Below are 27,623 nucleotides of genomic sequence, written 5' to 3'. Positions count from 1 at the left end.
AGGCGGAGCCGGAGCCGGCGGCCGCGCAGTGACGAGCGCAGGGCGGCCGGGAACTTGGGAAGGCGGGAGCGCCGGGCGGAGCTGCCTCTCGTGGGGGCTCTCGCTGTGTCCTGTGGGCAGCCGCCCGGTGAAGCCGGGGTCCCTGCTGGCTCCGGGCGCGGAGGGGGGCTGCCGGGGGAGTGGGGAGGGTTTAAGGGGGACGGAGATCGGCGGTGAGAGGAGGGGGCTTCCCAGCAGGCTGGGCCGCGAGCCCCGAGCCTGAGGGTGCCGGAGCCCCCCGCCATGCCGGCGTTCCGGCAGGTCGGGGAGAAGCAGCTTCCCCAGGAAATCATCTTCATGGCCTGGTCTCCCAAGAGGGATCTCATCGCCCTTGCCAACAAAGTGGGGGAGGTAAGGCGGGGCCGGGGGTAACGGGGAGCAGCTGGTCGGCCCGGCTCAGCCAGCTGGAAATGGTGGGTAGAGAAACCGCCCCCGGAGACAGGGCTGTTGTGATCTCTCCTGCTAGGGGGAGCGGGGTTCGCTGGCTGACAGCCCGTCTCCGCTCGCAGCGAGGGGCCTGCTGCCTGCCCCTCCACGAGCAGTTCCCTTAGGGCTCACCACACAGGGCTCCGCTCCATGGATCCAGTCCCGTGCCCTGCCTCTGGCAGGGCCCCGTACCTGGTACTCCAGAGAGAAAGAACTCTAGTCTTCCCCTTGGCAGCTGGGCAGTGCTGTGCCAAGGGGGCTAGCATTGGTTACCCTCAATGGCCATTACTGACATACCCCAAACACGCCTCCTTATTCCTTGTGGCCTCTTCAGCCACATGAATAGTGGTGCTTGGCTGTCTCCAGTGTTAGCGTAGCATGTGTCTTTATGAGTGTTTTGTTTTATTTTAAACCCTTCACATGAGAATGACTTGGTAAGTGCCCTGGGTTTACTATCTTGGCAGTTCCAGGAACTGTGTTCTTTTCATGCTGGCTGTATGGCACAGTTGCCAGCATCAGTGCAGGAGAGACCCAGGTTTACAGTAGCTGCTTGATGTGTTGCAAGGCAGAATTTGGTGGAACAGTGGTGTGAAGAATCTGGCACAATGCCTGAATACGCTGTATCTGAATCTATCTCAAATATTCAGTCTCTGATGACTTTGGGAAGCATCCTGTTTTCCTAAAGTGTATTTAAAAATTGCTTGCTGATTTTCTTCCTGTCTTATGTTCTCTCACAATCCTGATGTTCTTCAGATGTGTTCTGGAAAAGGGGTATCATTTAAATGTTCATCCTGTCACCATAAGATTCTGTACTCATCTTCAAAATGTTCAGGTTAAGATCCCTGGGAGTAAAGAGCAATAGTTGCTGGTGGGGGTGGAGTGGGTATATTGTCTCTCTGTGTTTTTTGCTACATATGTCGTCCTTTGTCCACAATATAATAGTTTTAGAATATATTTTGTGATAGGAGAATTTTTGCCTTACTTTTATCCTTTGTTAAAAAAACAGAATCTAAGTAAATGGTAATTCCCAGCTGAATACCTGGTTTTTTGTGTGTCCCAGCAGAGTGCATGTTTTTGTGTGTGATTTAACAAGTGTAGAAAAATTAATTTATATTTAAAATAATTTTAAAACCAATAGAAGCATCGAAAACTGGTTAGTGGTGCAGAGGCAGACTGTATGTCCTGGAACAACATGTTGTAGATCTCAGTTTATTTCTTGAGGTAACGTAATTCAGAGCTTCCCTTGCCAGTTTGCTACATATTGCTTCTGATCTTACGGCCGTGCTGTCTGCTGATGACAGGGTAGGGGGGTTGCTTCTGTCAGAGAGCATTGTTTTTTTAATGTCTTTTTCTGGTCTCTCTGTCAGTTCCTGTTTTCCTTGTTTCCCTCTATCCCTCCACAGCACATTCTTTTTGCTGTCTACACCAGTGGTTTTCAACCTGTGGTCCACAGACCCATGGGGGTCCGCATACTATGCCTAAGATTTCCAAAAGGGTCTGCACCTTCATTTGAAATTTTTTAGGGTGTCCGCAAATGAAAAAAGATTAAAAACCACTCCTCTGCACTTTGGTCTCCTCATGATGCATCTGGCTATGCATGGGAAGATCAACTGCAATGCTTCCACAATACAGTTGCTATCTACCATATTATTCCGATTAGCCAGGTTGATTGTAAACTTCAGGTCTTAACCTAAAACCTCTTTTCATTGCTTCATAGTAGACAGTATGCCCCAGAACTCTGTGTGTGTATGTAGAATGACTGCTTTCTTGATACAAATAGTTCTAGATCTGACTTTCAGGATGTGGGATTTTCTTAAATCTAATAAAAAGGAGTGATACTTTAGTGGCTGACTTACAAAATATTGTTAAAGGAGAAGATGTTCAAGTTTCCTACATTTAATCTATCTGCTTTTCAGGTTTTACTTCACCGACTTGCAAACTTTCAGCGAGTTTGGAGTTTGCCACCAAATGAAAATACAGGGAAAGAAGTTACAGCCCTTGCTTGGAGACCAGATGGCAAAAGTAATGTTAAATATATGATGTTTTGTGCTGCAATAAAAATGGTGTTGGAAATCAGCAGATACCTTTCGTGAACACAGCACCACCTGTCTCAAAAAGAAAATACTCACTACAAAATATTAATTTTATGTAGCAATACTATTAAAATAATAGTGAAAGGTACCCCTTTGATGTGTGATGTGATGTATAAAGAATGGCCAAATTATAGTGGCACTGAAGTAACAGGTGAAATCTAAAATCTGATTGCAATTATGGGAATATTATTCTTCAAATTGCATGGCACAGCTTTCAACTCTTAATAGTGCAGAGATGTTCCATGTCAATCATCCATCTGCATATGAATGAGCAGAATCTCCAATTATATTGTAACCTGGCATTCTTTGGGAATGAATTAGTTCAAAAAGATGAATATACTCATGTAAGTTCTTATGCAAATGTTGCCCAATGAATATTCGTGTCAGTGTTCTAATCAAGTAGGGATGAGTTCTTGTGAGAATCTTAGCATTATGTTACATTGCAATAAAATATCCTTGCTAATTGAACAGTGTGTCTCAAATGTATTTTTGGCACCAAATATGCTAAGACTTTAATCCATGCTTAGCTTATGTTTTCTCCCATGAGTAACAGAAAGCTAAGCATGGACCTAGGTTAAACATATGTGTAAGTCTTTGCAGGATCAGGTCATTTTGTCAGGTGTGACCCAATATGCCATTTTAAAATAAAAAGGTTGACTTCAAGTGTGCTTTTTAGTAAGATGGTTTAAAATTAGAAGTGACATTAGAAAAAGTTCAAATTGTATGTAGTATTTGGATTTAATGACTGAAGAATCATTACATTTCCTAACTTGTCATATGTTTGAGTAGCTGCAATGTTTTGTGTGTTGATTATTTAACATTATTCTGTTACTTCTCTAGTTTTGGCTTTTGGCCTAGCTGATACCAAGCGTGTTATCCTGTGTGATGTAGAAAAACCTGAAAGTTTACACTCTTTCTCAGTGGATGCTCCTATTACTTACATGCATTGGATGGAAGTAACTGAAGAAAGCAGGTAGCTCTAAAAACTTTACAGTTAAATAGTGGAATATAGTAGTTAAGCAAAAAAAAAAAAAAAGTAACTGTCACATAGGTCAGTCACTTTTCCCACCACTTCATTTAAAAAAATCCCCTTTTTTTTGTTTCTAGTGTAGGTTTTTCATACATTTATTGATAACAGTGCAGTTCTAGTGCTAAAAGTTTGATATTTTTGTTTTCTAGTTATAAGAACAAGAACACTTTTAATAGTATCTTGTGCGTCCATTTATTAATTTATAGTTTATTATAGCTTATTTATTTAGATATATGAGCTAGTATTGACTTGCATAATTGCTGCTCAGTTTACGTAACGGTGTTCTACCAATATCAAATGTATTGCTGTAATCTGCTTCATTGTACCTGGACAATGGAAGGTGATAAATTTAAAATATTATTTTTATCCACATTTTCAAGAATTTTAGTGATTTTGTTTATTTTTAATGCATTGATGGAAAACCCAGAGCTATTGGAAGTGCTGTCTTAATTATGTTTGTATCTCAGGACATAAGAGTACCCCCATTGTCTTGCAAGTTGTGTGCCATTAGTCATAAATTGTGCTTCTGTTCACTCTGACATTCGCACAGATCTGATATGAGCCCTTCATAGTTCCACATGCCATAGGGGAAGTTGGGGGCATCCCCGCCCCCATTTCTGTGTCCTCACAAACCAGTCTACATTGGCTGTATTAAAAAAACAAGAAATTCCATAAACAAAAATTTTGTTTAAAAGGGATTAAGGCTAGGTAAGTGTGACATTCTTCCCCCTCCCCATAAACACAAACCCTGAACCAGCAAGGAAATATTAAGCTAGGGGATATCTTTTAACCGTAGACTAATGCCCTTGTGGCCTGTTTCCACACTCAGCATCTTCATAAGTAATTTCCTGCAGAATATGTTGTGGGCTTCCTTAATCTCTTTTACAGTAATCTCTACATAATTTTAATTGCAACCTCATGCTTCCAGCATAAACATGTAATATGCTGGACACTTAACTTGTGGATATATGTTAACCTGAAATGAGGTTGTAAATAAGGCTTTGCTTTAGACTGACGAGTCTTTTTGTTGACTTCAGTGGGCTTTGGATCAGGCCCATAGACTTATGCTAGGAATTATTTAAAGCTGTTTAGGGCAGGGGAAATCTTTCTTTTTTTGGTGTTTGTACATTGTCTAGCACAGTGGGGTCCCGTGCTCCACGATCAGGGCCTCCCCGCACTGTTATAATGCAAATAATTAATAATAATGGAAGATTTGGGAAGCAAACCACTGAATCAGCAAATATAAACTTGTTCTTCGCCTTTCTATGTGGGAAACACTAAGTCAAAAGAAGAGGATATAAAAACAAAAAGAGAGCTCTTTAGCCATCTTGTATTGATGTGATTGTGTTTTAAAAAGACTTTACTTAGAAAACAAATGATATGCTTGTGAGATTTGTAACTCTTTGAACATACATGATATGTTAAGTCTAAATTACTACCTGGCATTTAATTTAAAAAAAAAATCTTTTACAATTTTTAAAGTCTGGCAGCAAAGGCAAAGAAATTCTTAATGATTCCTTTTTTTTCAGTGTTCTCACTTCATTTTATAATGCTGAGGATGAGTCAAATCTTCTCCTGCCTAAATTACCTGCATTGCCCAAAAAGTAGGTGTTAAATTAAAAAACCTAAATATCTTAATTTGTCATTTGGTGTCATTTTATGGGTTCTTTATGTTTAAAAGTACACAACTGTTCTGAAGTAAATAAGAAGACATCTTTACTAAAGGCACTTATTTCTCAAACTTTATTTTGCCTTCAATTTAGCTACAGTACCTCTGCAAAAATTTTCAGGTAAGAATTGATGACTTCATGTCTTCTTATAATGATGCTTATGGTTGCCTATGGGTTACCATAATCATACCATTTTTATATTTTTAGTGAAGAAAAATCAGATGAGATTATGAAGCTCTTGGGTGATGTAAGGTAAGTATTGTTCTTTGAAATCCATAAAATAACGGCAAGTTTGGATTTAAAATAAATTGTAACTTTTTTTCTTAATGGTGACCTACAAAAGGGGTGGCAGGAAAGTCTCTTGGCTTTTATAAAGTGCAAAGAAGGATTTAATGGACCCAGGTCTCTCTCTTTGCTGGAGGACTTCTTGAAGGAATATAGAACTGAAGTGGGAACTGTATTACCCTTTAATTGAAAGAGAGGGAGAGTTGGTTGAATATTTCAGAGAGCTTTCTTTCAAATTGTCTTAATCTTGAGTTAAATACATGTTAAGCAAAACTAAATTGTTCTGTAGTCGGATAAAGAATCCCTTCATCTCTCAGCTGATCACGTTTAAGTTTTTTGTGATGTCATAGTTCAGCTAATTCTCCATGCTTCCAAAGAATCCACTAGCAAAAAAACCCTAAAGCCCCTGACGTAGTTTATAAGCATTAAGCATACAAATTCTTGTAAAACCACCCTTTGTCTCATTGGCAGTATAATTAGAGTCACTTTAAAACTAGCCTATTTAAAACAAATGGAAGTGATGGGTATTCTTTAAAATCATTTTCCCTTCCTTTGTCTCCCCCATTTGTAGCTTGGATAGGTCCTCTTCTTAGATTAGAGAAATGTGCTATCAAACACACCATAAATGCTTAAAAAATAGCTAACTGCAGCTTCCTCCTCGTCCTCTAATATAATTGGAAAAAAAGATCTCTATTGACCTATTTTTGCAGGGAATGGTTTGTTTGTTACTTCAGCAGGGCCTGAAACCACTTGGAAATATGGTAAATACTTATTCAATTTAAAATTACAATTACAGGGTCAGATTCAGCCCTATCATAGATCACCTACCCCAAAGAGTTTACAATACAAATGGACAGACAAAGGATGGGAGAGGAAACATAGGCACAGAAAGATGAAGTGAGTTGTCCAAGGTTACACAGCAAGTTAGCATTACAGCCAGGAACAAAATGCCACTCTCTCAGGACCAGTCCAGTGCCCTGTCCACTGGATGGGATTCCCTCTTCTGTTGCTGTTGTCATTGGTGCTTGTTCTCAGGTGCTACATTTGTTTTCAGTTTTCATTGCATTTGAAATTGAGTGGGGCAATGCCATTGTGTGACTGCTGGTGATATATTCAGAGTTATATTAGAGTAAAATTAGCTGAATATAAGAGAAGATTTAAAAGAGGAAATATGCTGTTGTCTACTCTTTAGAAAGAAGATTGCTAGTTAGGGTGTATGTATAAATCAAATTTTCTCTCATCATCTATCTATACTAATAACATTGGTGCTAGTAACTTTTTTGTAGAGCTATTAATTTCTCTCTTTAAACAATATTTTAATGTATTTTAAATTTTTGTCTTGTTTTAATGTTGACTATATATTGGTGATAATCTTCACACTACAGACTTTGATTACTTTTAAATATTAAATCCTAAGAATAGGTATTCATGTGGAATAGAAATAGCCAACTAGTGATTTACTGACTAGGTTTGTCATAATCCAGTAAAATTTGATTCCCCCCCGTCCCCTCCCATTTGGACAACTCACTGAGTAATTTCTGAGTCTTATTTGTTATCAGGCTAAATGCCCTTGTTCTTGGAGGCAGTTCTGGATTCATTGAGGTTTATGCTTATGGAATGTACAAGATTGCTACAGTAATAGGGGTAAGTGTTTTTGTTTTGTTTTTATTTTTAACTTCCCTTGTTATTTCTCCTCTTAAAATACACTTTGTTAATTAAACACAGTTTTTAGTTCATCTTTGGGAGTGTAAAGTATTGCAACTTCAACACTTCAGTATTACTATGCTTAAAACCCAGAGAGAGGAATAGTTGTGTGGTTTTTATTTTGTTTTTTAATTAGTATTCCATCTGGAAATCTTCAAATCCTGTATCATTTGAAACAAAGTGCACCTTAATTGTACTTGTGGTACTTGTGGTACCTTGGAGACTAACAAATTTATTAGCCCGCTTCATCAGCTGTAGCCCACGAAAGCTTATGCTCTAATAAATTTGTTAGTCTCTAAGATGCCACAAGTACTCCTCCTGTTCTTTTTGTGGAAACAGACTAACATGGCTGCTACTCTAAAACCTTAATTGATTAGTCTCCTTAGTGTTGGTATGGCAACCCCCATTTTTTCATGGTGTGTGTGTGTGTCTGTCTCTATATATCTTCCTTCTGTATTTTCCGCTGCATGCATCTGATGAAGAGGGTTTTAGCCCACGAAAGCTTATGCCCAAATAAATTCGTTAATCTCTAAGGTGCCACAAGTACTTGTTCTTTTTGCTGATACAGTCTAACATGGCTACCACTCTGTAATTTAATATTGATTATACAAAACAAAACAGTATGCACGCATTTTTGTTTCCCCTCAATAGCTGAGATGTTTATTTCTCTTTTCAGGTGATACTTACACAGAAATAGAATGCAGTTTCTGTTTGAAATAAGGGCATGTGTTCAGTTCATCAGTTAATAGATCAGTGTACTTGTACCTATTGGGCTATTGAGAAAATGAGATACTTTAACCCCTTTACATTGGACTCTTTCAGGTGGCAGGTTCTTGCCTTGGATTATGCTTTTCTAGTGATTTGAAATCACTATCCGTCATTACAGAGGTGCAAGTTTCCCCAGACAGTGTACCGGAGATTACCTATTTCCAGGTGAGTAAAATGCAGACTGCAAACACACAAATAGTGGTGTTTTCTAAATGTTCTGTTAAAATATTTAAACTATTTATTTTTACTACTCATATGAAACAATTCTAATATATTGTCCTCATTTCTATTTACATAACGATAAAAATATTTTTATTCCCACCTTCTCTAAAGTTCATGTAATATTATTTAGGTTTTTTGGCTTCTCCATTTTGACTCAAATTGTTGTAATACGTGATTGACAGTGATGAAGCTCTGAAGTGTTTGCATTTTTCTGAACAGTAGCTGTATTCTAAAGGCTTTTTATGTACTGTCTCCTTTCTGCCAAACTAACAACTAAATAATTTCATTATTCCCTATTATAGTAGGAAATATATTTTAATATTCCCTATTTTAGTGACTGTGGTTTTTGCCTTAATGAACGTGATCGAGGCTATTGTTACAGAAAATAAAAAGACCATCCATCTGATTATAACTGTTGCTTATCTTGCATATTACAGCTGGACACCAGTCTGCTATCGGTTTATTTACCTGAGGTAACTCGAATGGCCAGGAAATTTACTCATATTTCAACTCTCCTACAGGTACATTTTTGTTATGACTTTTTTTTAATTCCACAGTTATTACAGGCATTGGATTTTGTAACCCTATTAGTATAAAACACTTGCTTACTTAGGGATTTAGGTTGATTTTAAGTTAATATAGAGCACCGCTTTAGAAATGTAAAGATAAGAGTCCTCTGAGAACATATGTATGTTTAGTCTCAATTTTAAAAAAGTCACTGCACTAACTTCTCTTTGCATTGCAGTATATAAAGTTATCATTGACATGTATGTGTGAAGCATGGGAAGAAATATTGATGCAGATGGACTCACGTCTAACCAAATTCGTACAGGTATTGTGGTATAAGCAATTATTTGGGGAAGGCAGAGAATGAATAGCTTTCTTATTTATATTAAATTATTTCATATCTCAGTTTTGTTTCTTTCATAGAATCATAGGTCTGGAAGGGACCTTGAGAAGTCATCTAGTCCAGTCCCCTGGACTCCTGGCAGGACCTAGTATTAGACCATCCCTGGCAGGTGTTTGTCTAACCTGCTCTTAAAAATCTCCAATGATGGAGATTCCACAACCTCCCTAGGCAATTTATTTCAGTGCTTAACCATCCTGACAGTTAGGAATTTCTAAACCTCCCTTGCTGCAATTTAAGCCCATTGCTTCTTGTCCTATCCTCCAAGGTGTTAAGAAGAACAATTTTTCTCCCTCCTCCTTGTAACAACTTTTTATGTACTTGAAAACTGTTATCATGTCTCCTCTCAGTCTTCTCTTTTCCAGACTAAACAAACCCAGTTGTTTTCAGTCTTCCCTCAAAGGTCATGTTTTCTAGACCCTTAATCATTTTTGTTGCTCTTCTCTGGACTTTCTCCAATTTGTTTCAGAGTAGCAGCCGTGTTCGTCTGTATCCGTCAAAAGTGCCACAAATACTCCTGTTCTTTTTCCAATTTGTCTATATCGTGTGTAATGAACAGCTATCACAGGATAATGGTCTCTGTAAATTCAGAGGCAAGCTGGAGTCCATTAGTAATTAATGTTTGTCAAGTGCTTTGAAGTTGAAAAAGCATTGTTTGAGAGTTCAGTAGTTTTATCCTGTGACTTTCTAGTCCATTGACAACAGTCAATTGGTATACCATCATCAATCTCATTATTTTAATGGATTCATGTTCATGCAGTAGTGATGGTTGTCCACTAATATAATTATTGGCTGATTGCCTTCTTATTAGATTTGTGTTTTCTAACCCACTGAGTATACTTCTGTTAGTGATTGACCAGCCTGTCCATGAAAGTGTACAACTTGAGCAGTACGTTTACACTCTTAATTTGTGAGTGGCTAAAGTTGAATTTCTTTTTTATAAGCAAATAATTTCCTAGCACAGATTCCAATTATCATAACTATTGAATTGGAGCACCTGCAGCTTGGTTCATCTCACTGGCTCTATGTCAAGTAGGAAAAAGTATAGTAGAATATGTATAAGGGAGCTACCAATGAGGTGCTGTTGGAGTGGCATAAATTTTGTAATCCTTGCTAGTATTTAACAAACAAATTTAAAAAATTGTTTGGTAACATACATTCTGAATTAATAAAAATAATGTTCAAAACTCTTATCGCTAATGGAATAAATGTGAAAGTAGTGAATATTTTTTCCTATTTTAATCATTGAGTTTCCAGTGGTCAAGAATGCATTTTCAGTGTTCAATGATGTATTTTGTTTCTCTGTATTTTAAATGAGGTGTTTGCAATTCTAATGTTGTAAATTGGTAATTTTTAAAAATCATCAGTTTATTTCAGTAATTTTTGATTAACAGGAAAAGAACACAACCACTTCTGTACAGGATGAGTTTATGCAGCTGCTGTTGTGGGGCAAAGCAAGGTAGTTGCTGCTTGGGTTTTTATATTCCTGTTTCAACTTGTAAATGCATATTCAGATTAAAGAAAGAACACTTATTTTAATTTTTGTCACTTAGCCTTGAACTTCAAGCACTTTTAATGAACCAACTAACAGTAAAGGTATGGTAATGTTTACTGTCTTTAAATGGTCTATTTCAGTATCTTTCATAAGTGTCATATTAATATACTATAATGAAGCATGTCTCTTTTCTATCAGGGCTTAAAAAAGCTTGGTCAGTCCATAGAGTCTTCGTACTCCAGTATACAAAAATTAGTCATAAGTCACTTGCAGAGGTAAGTCATATAACACCTAATGAATTACAGAGATAAATTTATTAGTAAACCTTAGTTTAAAAGAAACTGAGCCCAATGAAAAACATAACCACTTCTTGTCATGATCGTGCAGAGTTTAGTCTGTTATTATTTTGTGACATCAGAAATTAAAATTTAAAATGTAATTTTGAATATTAACTCTTTTCTCCCTAAAGTATTGTAAGGGAAGAAATACTTGATTTATTTAACTGATTAGAGCTAGAAAAGTCTAACACTGTACAGGAAATGTGCTGTAGCTAATGTTTAAGGACTTGGGACTGTGATTCAAAAAAAGTAGGTAATGCTTTTGGACAGAATGCTTGCTCTCTGTAAAATGAGGATAATGATATATTTGAAAGAACTTTACAAAGTAGGGATGAGAAAGTGCTGTATAAGAGTAAGATATTATGTGTAAAATATTTGTCAGTTAAACGAGTCTCCACTTGATTAAGAAATTATGCTTTTCTGTAATAGTGGCTCTGAGGCATTGTTGTACCATTTGAGTGAACTGAAAGGAATGGCATCATGGAAACAAAAATATGAGTCTCTTGGACTAGACGCAGCAGGAATTGAAGGTACAGTAATTGGCTTACTACTCATCACGCTGATGTTCGTTGTGAAAACTAAAAATGGTTGCTCTCTTTGCAGATGCTATTACTGCTGTGGGCTCCTTCATCTTGAAAGCAAACGAGCTTCTTCAGTAAGTATTTATTTGGAGAGTTGCAACACAATTTTATTTTCAATAGGGCTGTCGATTAATCGCAGTTAACTCGTGATTAACTCAGAAAAATTAATCGTGATTTAAAAAATTAATCGCGATTAATCGCACTGTTAAACAATTGAAATTCATTACATATTTTGGATGTTTATCTACATTTTCAAATATATTGATTTCTATTACAACACAGAATACAAAGTGTACAGTGCTCTCTTTATATTATTATTTTTCCTTACAAATATTTGCACAGTAAAAATGATAAAAGAAATAGTATTTTTCAATTCACCTCATACAAGTACTGTAGTGCAATCTCTTTATTGTGAAAGTTGAACTTACAAATGTAGAATTAAGTACAAAATAAAACTGCATTCAAAAACAAACCAATGTAAAACTTTAGAGCCTACAAGTCCACTCAGTCCTACTTCTTGTTCAGCCAGTCTCTAAGACAACAAGTTTGTTTACATTTTATGGGAGATACTGCTGTCTGCTTCTTATTTGAAATGTCACTTTGTACTTAATTCTACATTTGTAAGTTCAACTTTAATGATAAAGAGATTGCGCTACAGCAGTGCTACTCAAAGTGGTGGTCCGCGGACCGGTGCCGGTCCGTGAGCCATCGGCTGCCAGTCCGCGTGCACATTGGGAAAAAAATTGCTGGTCCCCCCACATCAGATAGCTTGAGAAGCACTGCACTACAGTATTTGTAGGAGGTGAATTGAAAAATACTATTTCTTTTGTTTATCATTTTTACAGTATAAATATTGGTAATAAAAAATCATAATATAAAGTGAGCACCATACACTTTGTATTCTGTGTTGTAATTGAAAAAATGTATTTGAAAATGTAGAAAACATCCAAAAATATTCAAATAAATGGTATTCTATTATTGTTTAACAGTGCGATTCATTGTTTTAATTGCGCGACAGTCCTAATTTTCAAATATAAAAATGTAACATATAGCTGAAATGAATGTTTGAAGATTTTTCTATGTCATTTTATGTATTAGAATAATCCCCTCGAGTAACTGTTCTATGACCTCCTTTATTTAAAACATAACTGAAATGATCAAGTGAGATATTGGAATGATGAGTAGGGCAACCAAAATGGATCTTAGGAAAAGAAGAAATATAACTGGTACAATAGAGGCGTTTTATTCTACATTGTGAGTGCCAGTTTTGTAGACACTGGGGTCCTTTGGGAAAAATAGCATGTGATCATGTAATTGGAGACTGTATCATAATGCACAGGCACATGCAAATAATGCAAATGCACTTGACTTTGCAACCTGAATAACGGTTAACGTTAATCTTTTAACCGAGCTAAATTTGTGGGTAATATAAAATTTTTGATATTGTTTAGTCCACAGTTCATATTTCAACAAAATTAGTTCTCTTAATGAGTAATTTCCAATAACCAGAGCAGTTTTAAACTTAAGTATATAGTAACTATCTTAATTTTCCTTTCACATAGTTTATGTATGTGCAATTTCCTAGGTTATTAGAAAAGTAAACTGAAAAAAAATAGAAATTCCATTAGGTGGCATCATCTTGATACTCACATGGGTCATCAGCAGAGTTGGAACCTTTAGATCCTCTGCCATTTGAGGTAATGGAGTAACAGCAGTAGTAAGCTGTTACCCTCTGTATGGACCAGCACTACAAGAAGATGAGAAACACATTTTGCCACTGGGCTTCACAGATATTTACTGATGAGAGGAATGGTGAAACTTAGGAATTCTGAGCTCCATTCCAAGCTCTGGAGGGGAGTGTTGTCTAATGGTTAGACCCTTCTGTCTGTTCTCCCAGCTGTGATCCCTTCTGCCCCATCCCCTCCAACCTGTCTCAGTCCTTTCTCTCCCCTACCCTGTCTCCTTGTCCCAGTACCTTTCTCTTTACTTCCCAATCACCACTCCTCAGACTTTTCATCCTAGTCCATCTCCTTGCCCAGCCAATTCTAGGCTCCCCCTCTGGGCTTGTTTTTGGAATCCCATTCTTCCACTGACTACCAGTTTCTCCACTTCCCCACACCTAGTGCCAGTCTCCTTTCCCAGCCAGTACCTCTCTACCTCACCGTAGCCCCTTGTTCAATCTCTCTCCCCCTTTCTGCCCTCCAGCTGGGTCCCAGTCTGCCTCCTCAGTCTCCTGCCCCCCATTCTGTCCCTGGTTCACTGTCCCAGGCTTTTTGCCCAGCCAGTCCCTGCAACACCTCATCTGATTTGTGTCTTGTTCCTTCCCTGCAATTTGGCTCCCAGCCTCCCCACCCAACCAGTCTCAGTTTTTCCCCACCTCCAAGTCCCAGTTTCTCTCCCCTCTAGACCTAGTCTCACCAAACTCCTTGTCCCAATCTACTCCTTTCCCTCTCTCCTGTCTGGCTTTTATCCCCTCTGCATCTTACTCCTGCGGGCATTCTGCACCAAAAAATTATAAATTCTGTACACAATATTTTTAAATTGACAAATAAAACTTGCAGAATTTTGCACAATAAATCAATGTGGAGGCTCCAGCATGGCAGTGGGAAGCACAGTCCACTGGCTGCACAGAGGTGGGAGATCACCCTGCAGCCTCCCCCTGCCCCCTCCTGGGACACTGATTTGGCAGTGAGGCTGCACCCAACCCTGACACAATGCAAGGGCTGGGCCTGCCCCCAGAAACACCCCAGGGCTCTGCTCCTTCATGCCAGGCACACTAAGGTAGGGGGCAGGCAGGCTCAACCAGGCAGAATCCAAGTTTGGAGAGGCTTAGTGTGGGGGGGATCCAGGTGTGGGGTGAGAGGGTTCTGTGTGGGACAATCTGGATGCAGACAGCTTATTGTCGGGGTCCAGGTGTAGGGGGATCTGGATGCACAGAGGCTTGTTGTGGGGTTGGTTCCAGGAGCAGGAGAAGTGGGACTCTGCAGGGGGTTCCAGGTGAAGGTGGTTGGGGCTCAGGGGGAGGGTTCTGGGTGTACTGGATGAGGCTTGATGGGAGGGGTCTGAGTATGGGGAGGTCCAGATGCAGGGGGTTGGGTGGATGGGGGAGCAGCTTCTCGTACAGTGACCCCTCCTCCCGTGGCTGAGGAGTGATGGGGGTAGGAATCAAGGGAGGATGCTGAGCTTCCTGCAGCTGGGGGAGCTTTCTGGGGATGGGTCTGACCCAGCCCCAGCCGTTCCTTGCAGGGGAAGAGGAAGTCCTGTCCTCCCCCTGCCTCCAGCTCAGCTAGCAGCTGATCCCAGCTCAGGGTAGGAGCCACCAGCTGGGGTGTCCCCAGCCCTGTGGTGATTTACCTCCCCACCGGCTGCTCTGAGTGCCTGAAACAATATACCTGCACTGCTGAGGAAGGGTGAGTGACCATTCTTGCAGCTTCCCTTCTCTTCCCTGTCAGAAAGTAATTTTTCTGTAGGGAAGCAAAGGACTTTGTGATGGATGTGAATTTTGCGCACACACACACCAGGGTGCAGAATTCCCCCAGGAGTAGTATTTGAATCAAATGGCTTCCTCCTCCAGTAGATGTTAGTAGTGGGATGTTTGAGAGCACAGGAGAGAGATTTCCCTGCTCTCAGTTCCAGTGCGTGGCTCAGAGAGCAGCTGGGAGCAGCAATTACAAGAAAACTCTAACTTCACCACTATAGCCCTGGACTGGAGGGAGCATGCTCCACTGCTCTGTGGGGATGGTACATGCACCATCCTGTCATCTATAGGAGTTTTTTGGGGATGGAGCATGCTCAGTGAGGATGGAATCTACAGAGATTTTAGCTGTTAGGGTCTAGCAAGTCTGTACTGAGCATTTGTGAGCCATGATTTCCCCCCTCCCCCTCCGGCTTATAATTTGGCAAAATATTGGGTGAATTCTCATGCAGACAACAAAAGACATACCCCCTGACACAAGTTTCTGCCCTCCTTCCAAATTTCAAGTCCCTATTCCAAAACATGAGGGTGCTACAATGTATCAAAGAAAAGGTCACCAGAATCTTTTAACTGGGAAACATAGTTTTCACTAGCCTCGTTCTCCAAAATGACTGAACCAGTTTGACTGAAATTTTCCAAAACAATTCAGCCTGAGGCAGACATCTAGTATGGGAAAGTCCAGCTCAAAGAGTTAAAGTTTGGCAAAGTTATAAACAACCGAAAGTAGTATTGTAATGGGAAGCGAAAGGCCAACTTAACAAAACGGCATTGCTGCCATCCCCACCTATAATACAGTTAGAACTTCTGCATAAACTTGCAGCTTGTGACCTTTGTTTACATCAAGTCTTCTACCAATTTGCATTTTTTTTTATACAGAGTTATAGACAGTAGTATGAAAAACTTCAAAGCATTTTTCCGATGGTTGTATGTGGGTAAGCTTAATTATATCCTAAGTATTTCATATCTCCTTTATATTTTAATTATTTGCTTTGATATTCTATGACAATTCCAGAATTAGTGTAATAATATTTGCCTATGGGTTAATCTGTGGAATTGACTTCTAACAAATGTAGTTTGATAAGCTCCTTGATAGCTTTTTAAAAAAGAAATTAAATGATGAAAAGAGCCAGTATTGTATTTAAATACTGAAATGTTGGCAAAAAATAGATTGACTGACTAAATCCAGTTGTGGAGCTGCTGTTATGACTTTCTATTTATTGCTATCCTGGAAATTCATACAAGTTAAAGTGACTTTTTTTCCTTTATATAGGTGATTGACGGAGCGGAGGGAATCTTTGGCTATGGTTTAGCTCTGGTATATTAACAGTGGTAGCTCTTGGCCAGTCTAAATGAAGAGCAGTCACTTAATTGAGGAATCATTCCCTCTCCTCATTTCAAAACCTATATTAATACTGAATCATACTAATAAATAAAACCTAAGAATCTTGATTCCTTGTCCCCTGCGCTAGTCAATATTGCATCTAAAGAGTAAACTTTCCTGCTCTGTCATCTGTATCTTAATATTTTACCTTAGGAAAATTTTAAGTGTATTGGAAAAATAGCATTTTCGCTGTTCTTATTTTCCCCCAGCCATGCTGAGGATGTCAGAAGATCATGTTCTTCCAGAGCTAAACAAGGTAGTAGTAACTTCTTCCGATTAGATGCTTTTTTATAATAATGCAATGTAAAATCTAATTCTGAAGGTAGCCAGTGGTTTAGTGCAGTTAGAAACAAAAACCAACCTTTTAAGGTTGTTTCTTTAAAGTAAATTGCATTTAAAGAATAATGCTGTCCTGCTAGCCCTTTGGGATAGTTAGGGCATGAAATGCCCTCAGTTGCACATTATTGGCTGTAATGTGGTCAGCCTTATGTCTATTACTCTTCTGAAAAAAATCTCACTTTTCTCTTTGAAATTGAGTAAACTATATGTTGACCATTTTAGTGAGTAGGCTGTATAGTGGATCTTTTCACCTCTTGAAGGAGGCTTACTCTCTGCTCCCCTCTCTAGTGGGCACCTTTGCCCTGACTGGGGTGTCTACTTCCACCACCCCCCCCGCCCCCGTCAGCATTGCTTCTGTTTCTTTGGGTCTAAGTTAATATCACTGCTGTTGCATGATCTTCTCTGCAGCAGTCCTTTAGACACTATATAAAAGCAGTTGCTGCCCATCTAAACTTTTACTAATGTGAAGCTTTGTGTTTGATTTGTTCCGAAGAAAATTGTTGCTTCCCAGTATTCTTCACTAGCAAAACTAGCTCTAACCAGCTCTAACTTTTTACCGTATTATCCTCTAGGTGCTTACAAATTGATTGTTTTAATAATTTTGTTCCAGTATATTTCCAGATATTGAAGTTAAGCTGACTGGTCTGTAATTCCCCAGGTTCTCTTTGTTCCCCTTTAGACAATGATATGTTTGCCCTTTGTCAGTTTTCTGGGACATCACCCATGTTCCATGAGTTCTCAAATATAATTGAGAATGGTTCTGTGATTTTTTTTTTTTTCAACTAGTTTCTTAAATACCCTAAGATGCATTTCATCAGGTCCTGCTGACTTGAATTTATTTAACTTATCTAAATATTCTTGTTCTTTCCTTATTTTGGCTTGTGTTCTTTTCTCCTGGTTTAATATTATTTGTTTTAGGTATCTGGTCATAGTTTACCTTTTTAGTGAAGACTGAAGCAAAATTTGCATTAAACACCTCAGTCTTCTTGATGATGTCCATTATTAACTATCCTTCCCCACTAAGTAGAGGACATAAACTTTCCTTCCTCTTCTTCCTAATGTACATATAGAACCTCTCTGGATTGCCTTTTATGTCCCTCACAAGGTACAACTCATTTTGTCCTTACATATTTGTGCTGGGTTTTTTTACTTATCCTTAGCAATTTTTCCATGCTTCCACTTTTTGTACGATTCCTTTTTGATTTACAGGTCATTAAAGAGCTCTCAAGGGAGCCATATTGGCTTCTTACTATTCTTTGTATCTTCTTCCTTCACATCAGGATAGTTTGCTGTTGCACCTTTTAATATTGTCCCTTTGAGACAACTTCCAGCTCTCCTGAACTTCTTTTTCCCTCTGATTTTTCTTCTTACAGGACCTTATCTGTTAGATCTCCAAGTTTGTTAATATCTGTGTTTTTGAAGTCAATTTTTTTCTTATTCTGCTGCTCGCTCCTTCCTTTTCTTAGAATCATGAAATCTATCATTTCATGATCACTTTCACGCCAAGTATCTTCAGGTTCGCAACCAATTCCTCCTTGTTAGTCAGAATCAAGTCTAAAAGGGCTGGTTACTTCCTCCACTTACTGAAAGAAAAAGTTTTCCCCAATGCATTCCAAGAACTTATTGGACACTTTGATTTGTCTTATTACTTGTCCAGCAGATGTCTGGGTAGTTGAAATCCCCTATTACTATGATGTCTTATGTTTGGATATTTCTGTGTGTTTTTTTTTGTTTTTTTAGAAATTCCTCACCCACCACCACTTCCTTATTTGTTGGTGTGTAATAGATCACTGTAATGACATTGCCTCTGTTCTTTTCCTCCCTTTTATCTTCCTCACTTTTATCTTTCAATTGGTCTGCCTCTCTCGTCCTCTGGACCTTCATAACAAGTGTGTGTTCTTGACGTACAGTGCAACATCTCCCTTGTTCCTCTGTGGGCCCTTCCTGAGCAAGCTATGCCCCTCTATGCCAGTGCGGTAGTTAAGAGATTTATCCCACCAAGTCTCTGTGATGCCAGTTAAGTAATTTAATTTATGGACTAATACTTTCAGTTCTTCCTGTTTATTCCCAATGCTCTTTGCATTTGTGTGTAGACATCTGAAATGGTAAGCAAAGTCCCCCACTTTGCCCTGTTGTTGCTCTTATGACCGTCTTGTAATTTTCCATTTCTCTCTCCCAACATTTAGCTCTCTGTTAAGGTCACCTTTTTTTTTTAATATCTACCTGTAGGCTTTTGTCACATGCCTCCTTGGAACCTATTACATTCTATATTTGTTTGAATTATGGTTATTTTATAGTCTTTCCCCTTTTTATTTCCATTAGATGACTCAAAAAGATATCACATTTGTTGCTGATTTTCTTACTGAACACTTCAATGAGGTAAGGTATTTCAGTTTACTGAGTGCTTTTATGCATGCACCCTAATTCTGTCTTCAGACAACTGAACTGGAAAGGCTGGTTAAACTAAATTGTCTTTTGTTTTTTTTTAAAGTGTCTCACTATGAAAAATCATCTAATTTCCCTTGTCTTAAGTACTGTCAAGTCAGTATTTTGTGTTTAAAATTTGTTTTATATTTGGTTCAGGCACCAGAGCTCTACAATCGTAAAGGAAAATACTTCAATGTCGAGAGAGTTGGTCAGGTAAAGTATCAGGCTGTATATTGAGATAAGAGAGACAAAGTATACGGACAAGCACCAGCTGGGGAAAGAGGGACAGGGGAGCAAGGGCTAGAGTATTAAGATGATGTAGTTACTAAAGAGCACTCCTTCTAACTCCCTTCCTGCTGCTCAACACACACACAGGTGTTATGAGTGGAGGATACTATTTTATCTCCCTGATTATTAGGGAAAATTAATTGGATTCATATCTTATAAATTATTTCCTTCATTTGTGTGGTGTATTTAAAAAAAAAAAAGTGGAACACGGTTGAAACTAATGTTGATGGAATGAAATTGAAATCTGTTTGCTTGATGTCCTTCAAATCCTGGGGCACTAGTATTAGAATCTAAAATTGCAGTTTCAAAGAGAAATGGTTTATAACTATCTCTGATAAGAAGTTCCACAGCATTTTGAGTAACCTGTTATAATCTGATTTAGAATGGACAATAAAACATTTTCTAAAGATGTGGGAAGAAGGCCCAAAAACTGGGTTATTTATTTTTTTAAAAGGCCAATTAAATGAAGATATTATGACACATATTCTTCTCACACAGTCCTTCAGTGAATGTGTCAGAAGTATCTTGTTCTTAAATGTTTACTGCATGGATCTGTCATTTCTTGCAGTACTTGAAAGATGAAGATGACGACCTTGTATCCCCACCTAACACAGAGGGAAATCAGTGGTTTAACTTCCTTCAAAACAGCACACATCTTAAAGGTATTGCATGCTGTGCAATCAAAGATACATGTGCAGATTTGATGATAATAATCATACTTGGGTAGGCATGAGTGCAAGTAAATTATACTGTGTCAGTTGCAAAGAATATCAGTGGTGTAGAAACAAACCTGCAGATCTCATTGCCCTATAAAGATGTTTCCATACAGGCCCCTGCTCAATCTAGAATAAGATCACAGTTTTGCAGACTGTTTTTCCTCAGGCATTATGGAATCCCTCTCCCTTTTATATTCTTCTCTCACTCATGTAAATTAGACATCAAGTAGTTGATGCTCATCGTAATTGTTTTTGATTGTCTTGGTGGTCTAAAACTCTTCCATAGCATGGACCAAATTATAACAGAGAGACTATCTTGTAAACCCTTTCTGCCTATTCACAGTCATGTAGCATCCTTATGGCAACTACAGCAATTGTTTATATGACAAAATATATCTAGAAAGTTATGTAATATAATTTAGGTATCTTTCCATTTGATTTAGTGGCTGGAAATAGCCAACACCGTGTAACTGGAAATAGCCAACACCGTGTAACCAGCCAGTTTTCTGCCACCAGCAGAGAACGCTGCACAGTTTGAGAATGATTGTATACACCAGCTTCTTGTTAGTATCACAAGTCAGCAAGTATTAAGGCATTCACTTGCCTTGTTATCTGCATAGAACTGTAAGCTTGAAGGAGCTAGGAACATAATAAGTGGTTTTGTGACTGATGCTATATTTCCAGTTTTTGGTAGTTTATATTACCTTCTAACTTAGCATATATTTATTATTTTTCCAGTAAAATCTTTGTATTGAAATGAATTAGATATACTTCAGAAGATAATTAGTAACAAATAATCTTAAATGTGTGTGCATCAAATGTATCATGTCTCAAAGCAAGGAAATTCTAGCTGAAAATATTTCCATTTTGCCCAGACAGTAGATTCGCTAAGAAGAAAAAAACATTTTTTGGTATAACAGGATGCTTCATGACACATGTATTGCTAGCTGTTGGCTGGATGCAAGTCTCATGTTTCTACTATTGGAATTAGTTGGTGGGGAAGAGAGCTACAAAGGGCAAACAAGACTCCAGTTCTGATTTCTATATCCAGACCCACACTTCTGCTAGAATGCAAACTCATTTAACTGTATCTTTACAGAAACTGTATTTTTCAGTAAAAACCCTAATTATTTGTTTGCAGAAAGTCCACTGCTGTTTCCCTATTACCCTCAGAAATCACTGCATTTTGTCAAAAGGCGAATGGAGGGTATTATTGATCAGTGTCTACAAAAACCAGCTGTAAGTCCTGTTTGTTACAAACTGTGTGCATTTTGGGCCATCAGTTGCTGCTGTTTTTTGATCTTGTCATTAATTACTCTAAATTGTTTAAAGTGAATTTAGTACTCATTGAAGGTGCCCCATTGCATGCCCTAAGGGCTGAAGTCCCCTAATATACATGGTGTACCACAAGGATGGCTGTAATGTAGCTTCCCCTTCCAGTGTGTCTTGAGCCTGTCATGGGGCTGAGAAGGTGGTTAAATCTCCCTGCCTCTTCAGTTCTTTGCTTCTCACACACACACAACTAGAATCCATTTTTAAATTTAATTCATTTTATTTTCCAAGAAACAGTACAGTGGTTTAAATAAATAATTTTTAAAAGTGTGTCAAGTGATACGAGATTTTGTGATAAGGACATTTATTCAGAAGGAACTGGGCTGAGTCAGTCTGTTTCAGGTAGGTTGTGATTACTTTAAAAAAGTCGGGAGGTGTGTGTGTAACTGAATAATTTTTTCTGCATTTTGGAATGTTTTCATGGTGTGTTTCAGGATGTGATTGGAAAATCAGTACATCAAGCAGTTTGCATGCCTCTATACAAAGGATCTAAAAGGTACATTTTTTTTTCTACATTATGTTTAGTGTTAATGAGCATAGAATTATTGTAATTGTTACCTTCTGACTTTCTTTTTTGGTTTTCTGTTTTAGTGAGGACTCTACCCCTCGATTATTTAAATTACCCTTTATGTAAGTATACTGCTTCTCGTACTGTATTTCATTTACCATGTTTTATGTTTGGGTCTAACTTTTTTGTTTTGTTTTTGTATTTTAGGTGGAATGACAAATCCTCCAACTTACATTATGTTCTCTTCACGATGTTAGAAAGTTCTCTTTCTAAAATTTACATTTTGAGGCGGCACACGGATGTTTCCAGGTAATAAATTGATTGGAAATGGAAAAGTATGCTCTTGGGGCCTGATTTTGCAGCCAGATGTATCTAGATCCAGTTCCAGGCTTAGGACCTTGCTCTTCATTGCTGGATTGAGTTATTTTACTCTTCTGTGATTGTATGCTTTATTGAAAAGGAAATGTGTCAAGTATTCTCTGCTCCTTCCTTTCAGTGAGCAGTAATGGTAATGTTAAGTGGGCTCTTCATCTTACTTCATCAATATTCACCTTGGTCAACACCTCAAACCTTGTGATAGACTTTGTATACTTATTACAAAGCTTATCACAGTCTGTAAAAATGGGAAGATGATCTCAGTGATACGGACAGTTATACTCTTAATTTCTTAATGCCAGTGGTTAGTAGCGCCTGATGCCAAGGTCTACAACACAATTCTGTAACTTCAGTCCTTTCATCCATATTGTCTTTTGCTTTTCTTCTTCCACAGCCCATCCTTCAGAGTGGAAGCAACATATAGCTTGCCTGTCTGTTCTCATCCAAATAGGCTCTGCAGTCTGTTCCAGTAGTTGGTGTAAATCTTTGGATTCTGGTATTTTGGCATGGAACTTCAAGGACGAGTAACACAGCTAGTTTTCTCCCTCCTTTTAGGTCTGCTGCTAATGGACTACTTGCTGTTGATTTTGGAAACTTTTTGAACAACAGTATAAATGAAAGCTCAGATACAAGGTTAGTATATCTGGGAAACAGGGTCTTTAATAATTTGTCAGATTATATTCCTTCAAGGGTTTGCTTATCCTACTTAATGTTTTTTTCAGCTGTTTACACTTAGAGCAACTTGCAGGATCAGGGTCTTTGTGGGCAGACCTGGGCACCTGCTTGCATCCTCATAGATCTTCATGAAGTAACTTACAGGATTTTGGGCAGGTGGCTTACTTTGTACTTGAACTCAAGTTCAAGGAAACTGTCAGAATTTGCTAGATGGAAACAAAATTAGTTTAGTTCTGAAACTGCTCTTGCCTAAACATGGAATACTGACACTTTAAAAACAGTGACACAAATAATAATATGCATGAAGTGTGTAATGGTTGGCCATAATTTTCTCAATGCAGTGTCTTTGGGGAATTCTCTTCCCAGGTTTTCCCTTTTCTCTGCTCTCCACATCTCAGAAAAGCCATGTCAGGCCAACTTCTCCTTCTAGCAAAGGAGGGCTAGATACGACTGCCTTCAGAGCTAACCAGCCAACACCTGTGTCATAAATATAAAGGGAAGGGTAAACCCCTTTGAAATCCCTCCTGGCCAGGGGAAAGCTCCTCTCACCTGTAAAGGGTTAAGAAGCTAAAGGTAACCTCGCTGGCACCTGACCAAAATGACCAATGAGGAGACAAGATACTTTCAAAAGCTGGGAGGAGGGAGAGAAACAAAGGGTCTGTGTCTGTCTGTAGTCGTCTTGGCCAGGGACAGAACAGGAATGGAGTCTTAGAACTTTTAGTAAGTAATCTAGCTAGGTATGTGTTAGATTATGATTTCTTTAAATGGCTGAGAAAAGAATTGTGCTGAATAGAATAACTATTTCTGTCTGTGTATCTTTTTTGTAACTTAAGGTTTTGCCTAGAGGGGTTCTCTATGTTTTTGAATCTAATTACCCTGTAAGATATCTACCATCCTGATTTTACAGGGGGGATTTCTTTATTTCTATTTACTTCTATTTTTTATTAAAAGTCTTCTTGTAAAACACTGAATGCTTTTTCATTGTTCTCAGATCCAAGGGTTTGGGTCTGTGGTCACCTATGCAAATTGGTGAGGCTTTTTATCCAACATTTCCCAGGAAAGGGGGGGGTGCAAGTGTTGGGAGGATTGTTCATTGTTCTTAAGATCCAAGGGTCTGGGTCTGTAGTCACCTAGGCAAATTGGTGAGGCTTTTTACCAAACCTTGTCCAGGAAGTGGGGTGCAAGGTTTTGGGAAGTATTTTGTGGGGAAGGACGCGTCCAAACAGCTCTTCTCCAGTAACCAGTATTAGTTTGGTGGTGGTAGCGGCCAGTCCAAGGTGTAATATTTTGTACCTTGGGGAAGTTTTGACCTAAGCTGGTAAAGATAAGCTTAGGAGGTTTTTCATGCAGGTCCCCACATCTGTACCCTAGAGTTCAGAGTGGGGGAGGAACCGTGACAACCTGTTTCAGCAATACCAAATATTTCCTGGGGGCTTGCTTGCTGTCTTTTAGTATTCCCATTCCCTGCCTTTTTGTGTGAAGGATCAGACAAACTTTGGCCCTGAACATCTATCGCCTGCACATGGCATTGCCATAAAAACCATGGACTGCCAAGCTTTCTATAAGCTTAGGTTCATGACTGCGTATTTTTATGACCTTTATGATCATTAGCCCATTAGCAGGTTAAGAACACGTCATTTGTGGGCTGAGGCAAAATTTGGATCTAAAATGTGAAACATAAATACTGATAACTTACTTAAAGATCTTTCAGTATTTATTCATTCAGCTTTTTCATTTACTGTTTGTAAAACTTGATAGAATACAAATAAACATACCTGTTTTGCTATAGCTTCTACAGTTGTATAGATGCACATTTTTATGATGATGAAACTATAACCGTGGTTCTTAAGGAGAATGCGGAACAAGAAGGCAAAGAGAGAATCTTGGCTCAGTTGCCTTTATCTTCAGTGTATGTTGACGAGGACCAAGAAAGGGAATTCAGCTTGAATTCTAGTAAAAGGTATGAAAACATGACCCCCTGAAAATTAAGAGCTGAAAAGCGGATTATACAAGTATCTGATTTGTATACAGTTATACACTTAACACACACGTATTTTAAAGAGGAAAAAAATAACTTTTTCTCTTCCTCTGAGGGGAGATGATTACAATTGATTACAACTTCCAAATCTAATGTTTGTGCATATTTGAGATTGCATGCTATTTCTTATAATAGAACTTCGCATCTCTTTTTTTAATAAATGAGAGAGGCAATTTTGAGAATGTATTGAGGAAGTAGAAACTTTGTCTGCTTCTGTGTAAGAGGTTTTGTGCCTCACCACTCAAAAGAGTACTAGAGACTCAGGAACAGGAGTGAATGCACAAGATCTGCAGTTGCACTGAGAGGGATAGGGTAATAAAAGGTTGAGGGAATATTTCTTCCTCATTCTCCCAGTGGTTGTACCTATGAGTATTATCACTATCTGTTGAAAAAACATAACTAACTTATCTTTGGAACGAAACAGCAGGATCAATGCCTTCCTATACTTATTTATATTGCCATAATGGTTTCAGGGTGAGAAGAGAGATTTTCAGTACACTGTAAAGAAAAATATGTCCAGTAACAGAAATCTAGAGTATATGCAGTAGGAGAATCACAGCATTTATAAACCTGTTGCCTGTGGTACAGTAAAATTTTAATTCTGTCATTTTTGTCTGAGGTTACTCAGGGTAGAGTTGCTGCTTACACAAACACACACACACACAATGAATTTCTGTTTTTTACCAAATGTAGGCTGGATGAGCAATCTGATGATATTCCTACACGTACTATCTTTTTGGAAAGTCAGTGGAGAGTACTGGAGAATATGAAAGCTCAGTATGTTGCAGTGAATGGCATTCGGAAAGTTTCTTGTGTGGTAAGTATCATGTTTACAGTCTAGCATATAAATCGTTAAGGGAAATAGTCTGCTGGTGCAGTGACTGAAGAGATTGATACTCTGCATCAGTTACTCTTAGGGCACTTAATTTGTTTTGTAAAAAAATGTTTTCTATATCCTGTGTTCTACAAGATCCTTAGAAAGAAAGGAGGAGACAACTTGCATCTCCGCTCCAGAGTCGAAAAAATTATAATAATAGAACTTAAATGTTTGCTTGCTTTCTGTGTAGATAGATTGGAACAGGTTAGTTTAGTCATATTTACCTTATTCTTAATCAGCCGTAGCAATGAAATAGGTTTGTCGCTAACTTGTTACTTTACTTCACTCCATTTAAAAGAAAATCAGGGTTTTGGTAAGTGCTGTTTTTAAAGGCATTGGCCAACATTTTCAAATAATTTTTTTCTGTTTATTTTGTTAATGAAAACTTCTAAATATTTCCATAGCTAAGTTCGAATCTCCGTCATGTCAGAGTGTTTGAGATGGATGTAGAAGATGATGGAGAGGCAGAGGAAGAGGAGGAGGAGGAAGAAACCACTCAGATTGTGGGTGGTGAACATGAAGAGCTGAATCTGTCTGCAGTTAACCACAGTAGTGTGTGTGGTGGTTCTGCTGAGCTGGCAGATGAAACAGAAGAACATGAATCAAGCCTGGATTCTTGACCTGATCCTTGATATTTGTGCCTTCACTGTAACAAAAAAAAAAGGAGAAGAGACTAAAAGCTAGCTTCAAATCATTGATACTTTTCTTTGTACTGTACCAAATATTATATTAATGTTGTGGATGTTGTAGAATACTACACAATGCTTCAGACAAAACCATTTCTTTGCTCCAGAGTATGTTTACTGAATGTTCGTTCTGTTACAATTAGTTTGTAACAAACACAACAGTTTCTTCCTGGAGTATTGCAGTATTGAATATATATGGGGAAGGGGTGGTGGAGAGGGCTGCTGGAGTTTTAAAGAGACATAACCAATCTGTGTAGCCCATAAATTTACCTACCTGAGGAGAACGTGTTATAGGGGTCAGATTTTCAGATGTGTGCTTAATGTTTATGTCCAGTTGAGGGGTGCGAACACGCTGTGCCCTTGAAGCCAAGGTTTACATACGTATTTGACTAACACACAGGTTTGCAGACATGCATTGGGTATTTGGCTACCCAAGTTTAGCTAGTGCACATTTCAGAAGTTTGACTCGTGCTTTTGTAATTCTTGCTTGTATTACTGGGAACCCAAAAATTGTTAAAACAAACCCCCCTGACCAACCCATTAAAGTTGTTAGACCCCAGCTATGTCTGTGTTACTTTATATGCAACAGAAATATATTGCAACCCGTGGTGTGGTGCATGAGACAATTCTTGAACATTTTCCCCTGTGTATTTTATGATGGAAAATTTATATTATTACAGAGAATATATTTTTCTATTTTGATATGTTTGTATGTCTCATGTATGCTTTCAATTTTGCCATATTTATCTCCTTTTCTAATTTATGTTTATTGGAATGTTTTGGTGCTCAATGTGAAAGCTAGAAACCTGTTTAAAATCTGAAAATGTTTGCCTGTTGCTGACTAGTTGGTCTCCTTTGTGTTCTGTAACTGCAGCTCAACTCTTTGAATTAACAGTGCTGCTAAATACATAATTCTATAAAACTGTGAGTGAATTTGTGTAACTTGAA

At 38.3% G+C, this 27,623-nt stretch overlaps 1 protein-coding gene across 6 annotated transcripts; it reads left to right on the top strand.

Annotated features, from left to right (window-relative positions):
• On the top strand, positions 1-27,623 carry ANAPC4 (anaphase promoting complex subunit 4). 6 transcript variants are annotated; one of them, XM_073342362.2, is made up of 28 exons: positions 20-390; positions 2,382-2,487; positions 3,399-3,531; positions 5,118-5,192; positions 5,352-5,378; positions 5,466-5,510; positions 7,103-7,187; positions 8,070-8,180; positions 8,675-8,758; positions 8,983-9,069; positions 10,539-10,603; positions 10,698-10,740; positions 10,838-10,914; positions 11,407-11,507; positions 11,581-11,632; positions 15,910-15,965; positions 16,624-16,670; positions 19,076-19,132; positions 19,337-19,393; positions 20,037-20,130; positions 21,326-21,423; positions 21,951-22,012; positions 22,108-22,146; positions 22,232-22,333; positions 22,955-23,032; positions 24,864-25,034; positions 25,806-25,929; positions 26,394-27,623. In XM_073342362.2, exons 1-28 carry the CDS (start codon positions 283-285, stop codon positions 26,607-26,609), a joined length of 2,400 nt encoding a protein of 799 aa, XP_073198463.1. In that variant the 5' UTR covers positions 20-282; the 3' UTR covers positions 26,610-27,623. The 6 variants fall into 6 exon arrangements, 4 of the variants coding, with proteins under 4 accessions (XP_073198465.1, XP_073198464.1, XP_073198463.1 ...); XM_073342361.2 differs by having other exon boundaries at positions 16,624-16,673; XR_012158700.2 differs by lacking the exons at positions 25,806-25,929; positions 26,394-27,623 and adding an exon at positions 23,441-23,794 and having other exon boundaries at positions 1-390; positions 16,624-16,673; positions 24,925-24,974.

This window comes from Lepidochelys kempii, chromosome 4 (assembly GCF_965140285.1).
Source record: "Lepidochelys kempii isolate rLepKem1 chromosome 4, rLepKem1.hap1, whole genome shotgun sequence".
Lineage (NCBI taxonomy): Eukaryota > Metazoa > Chordata > Testudines > Cheloniidae > Lepidochelys > Lepidochelys kempii.
The sequence above is the reverse complement of the archived record's forward strand: the minus strand, read 5'-3'. Positions and strand labels throughout refer to the sequence as shown.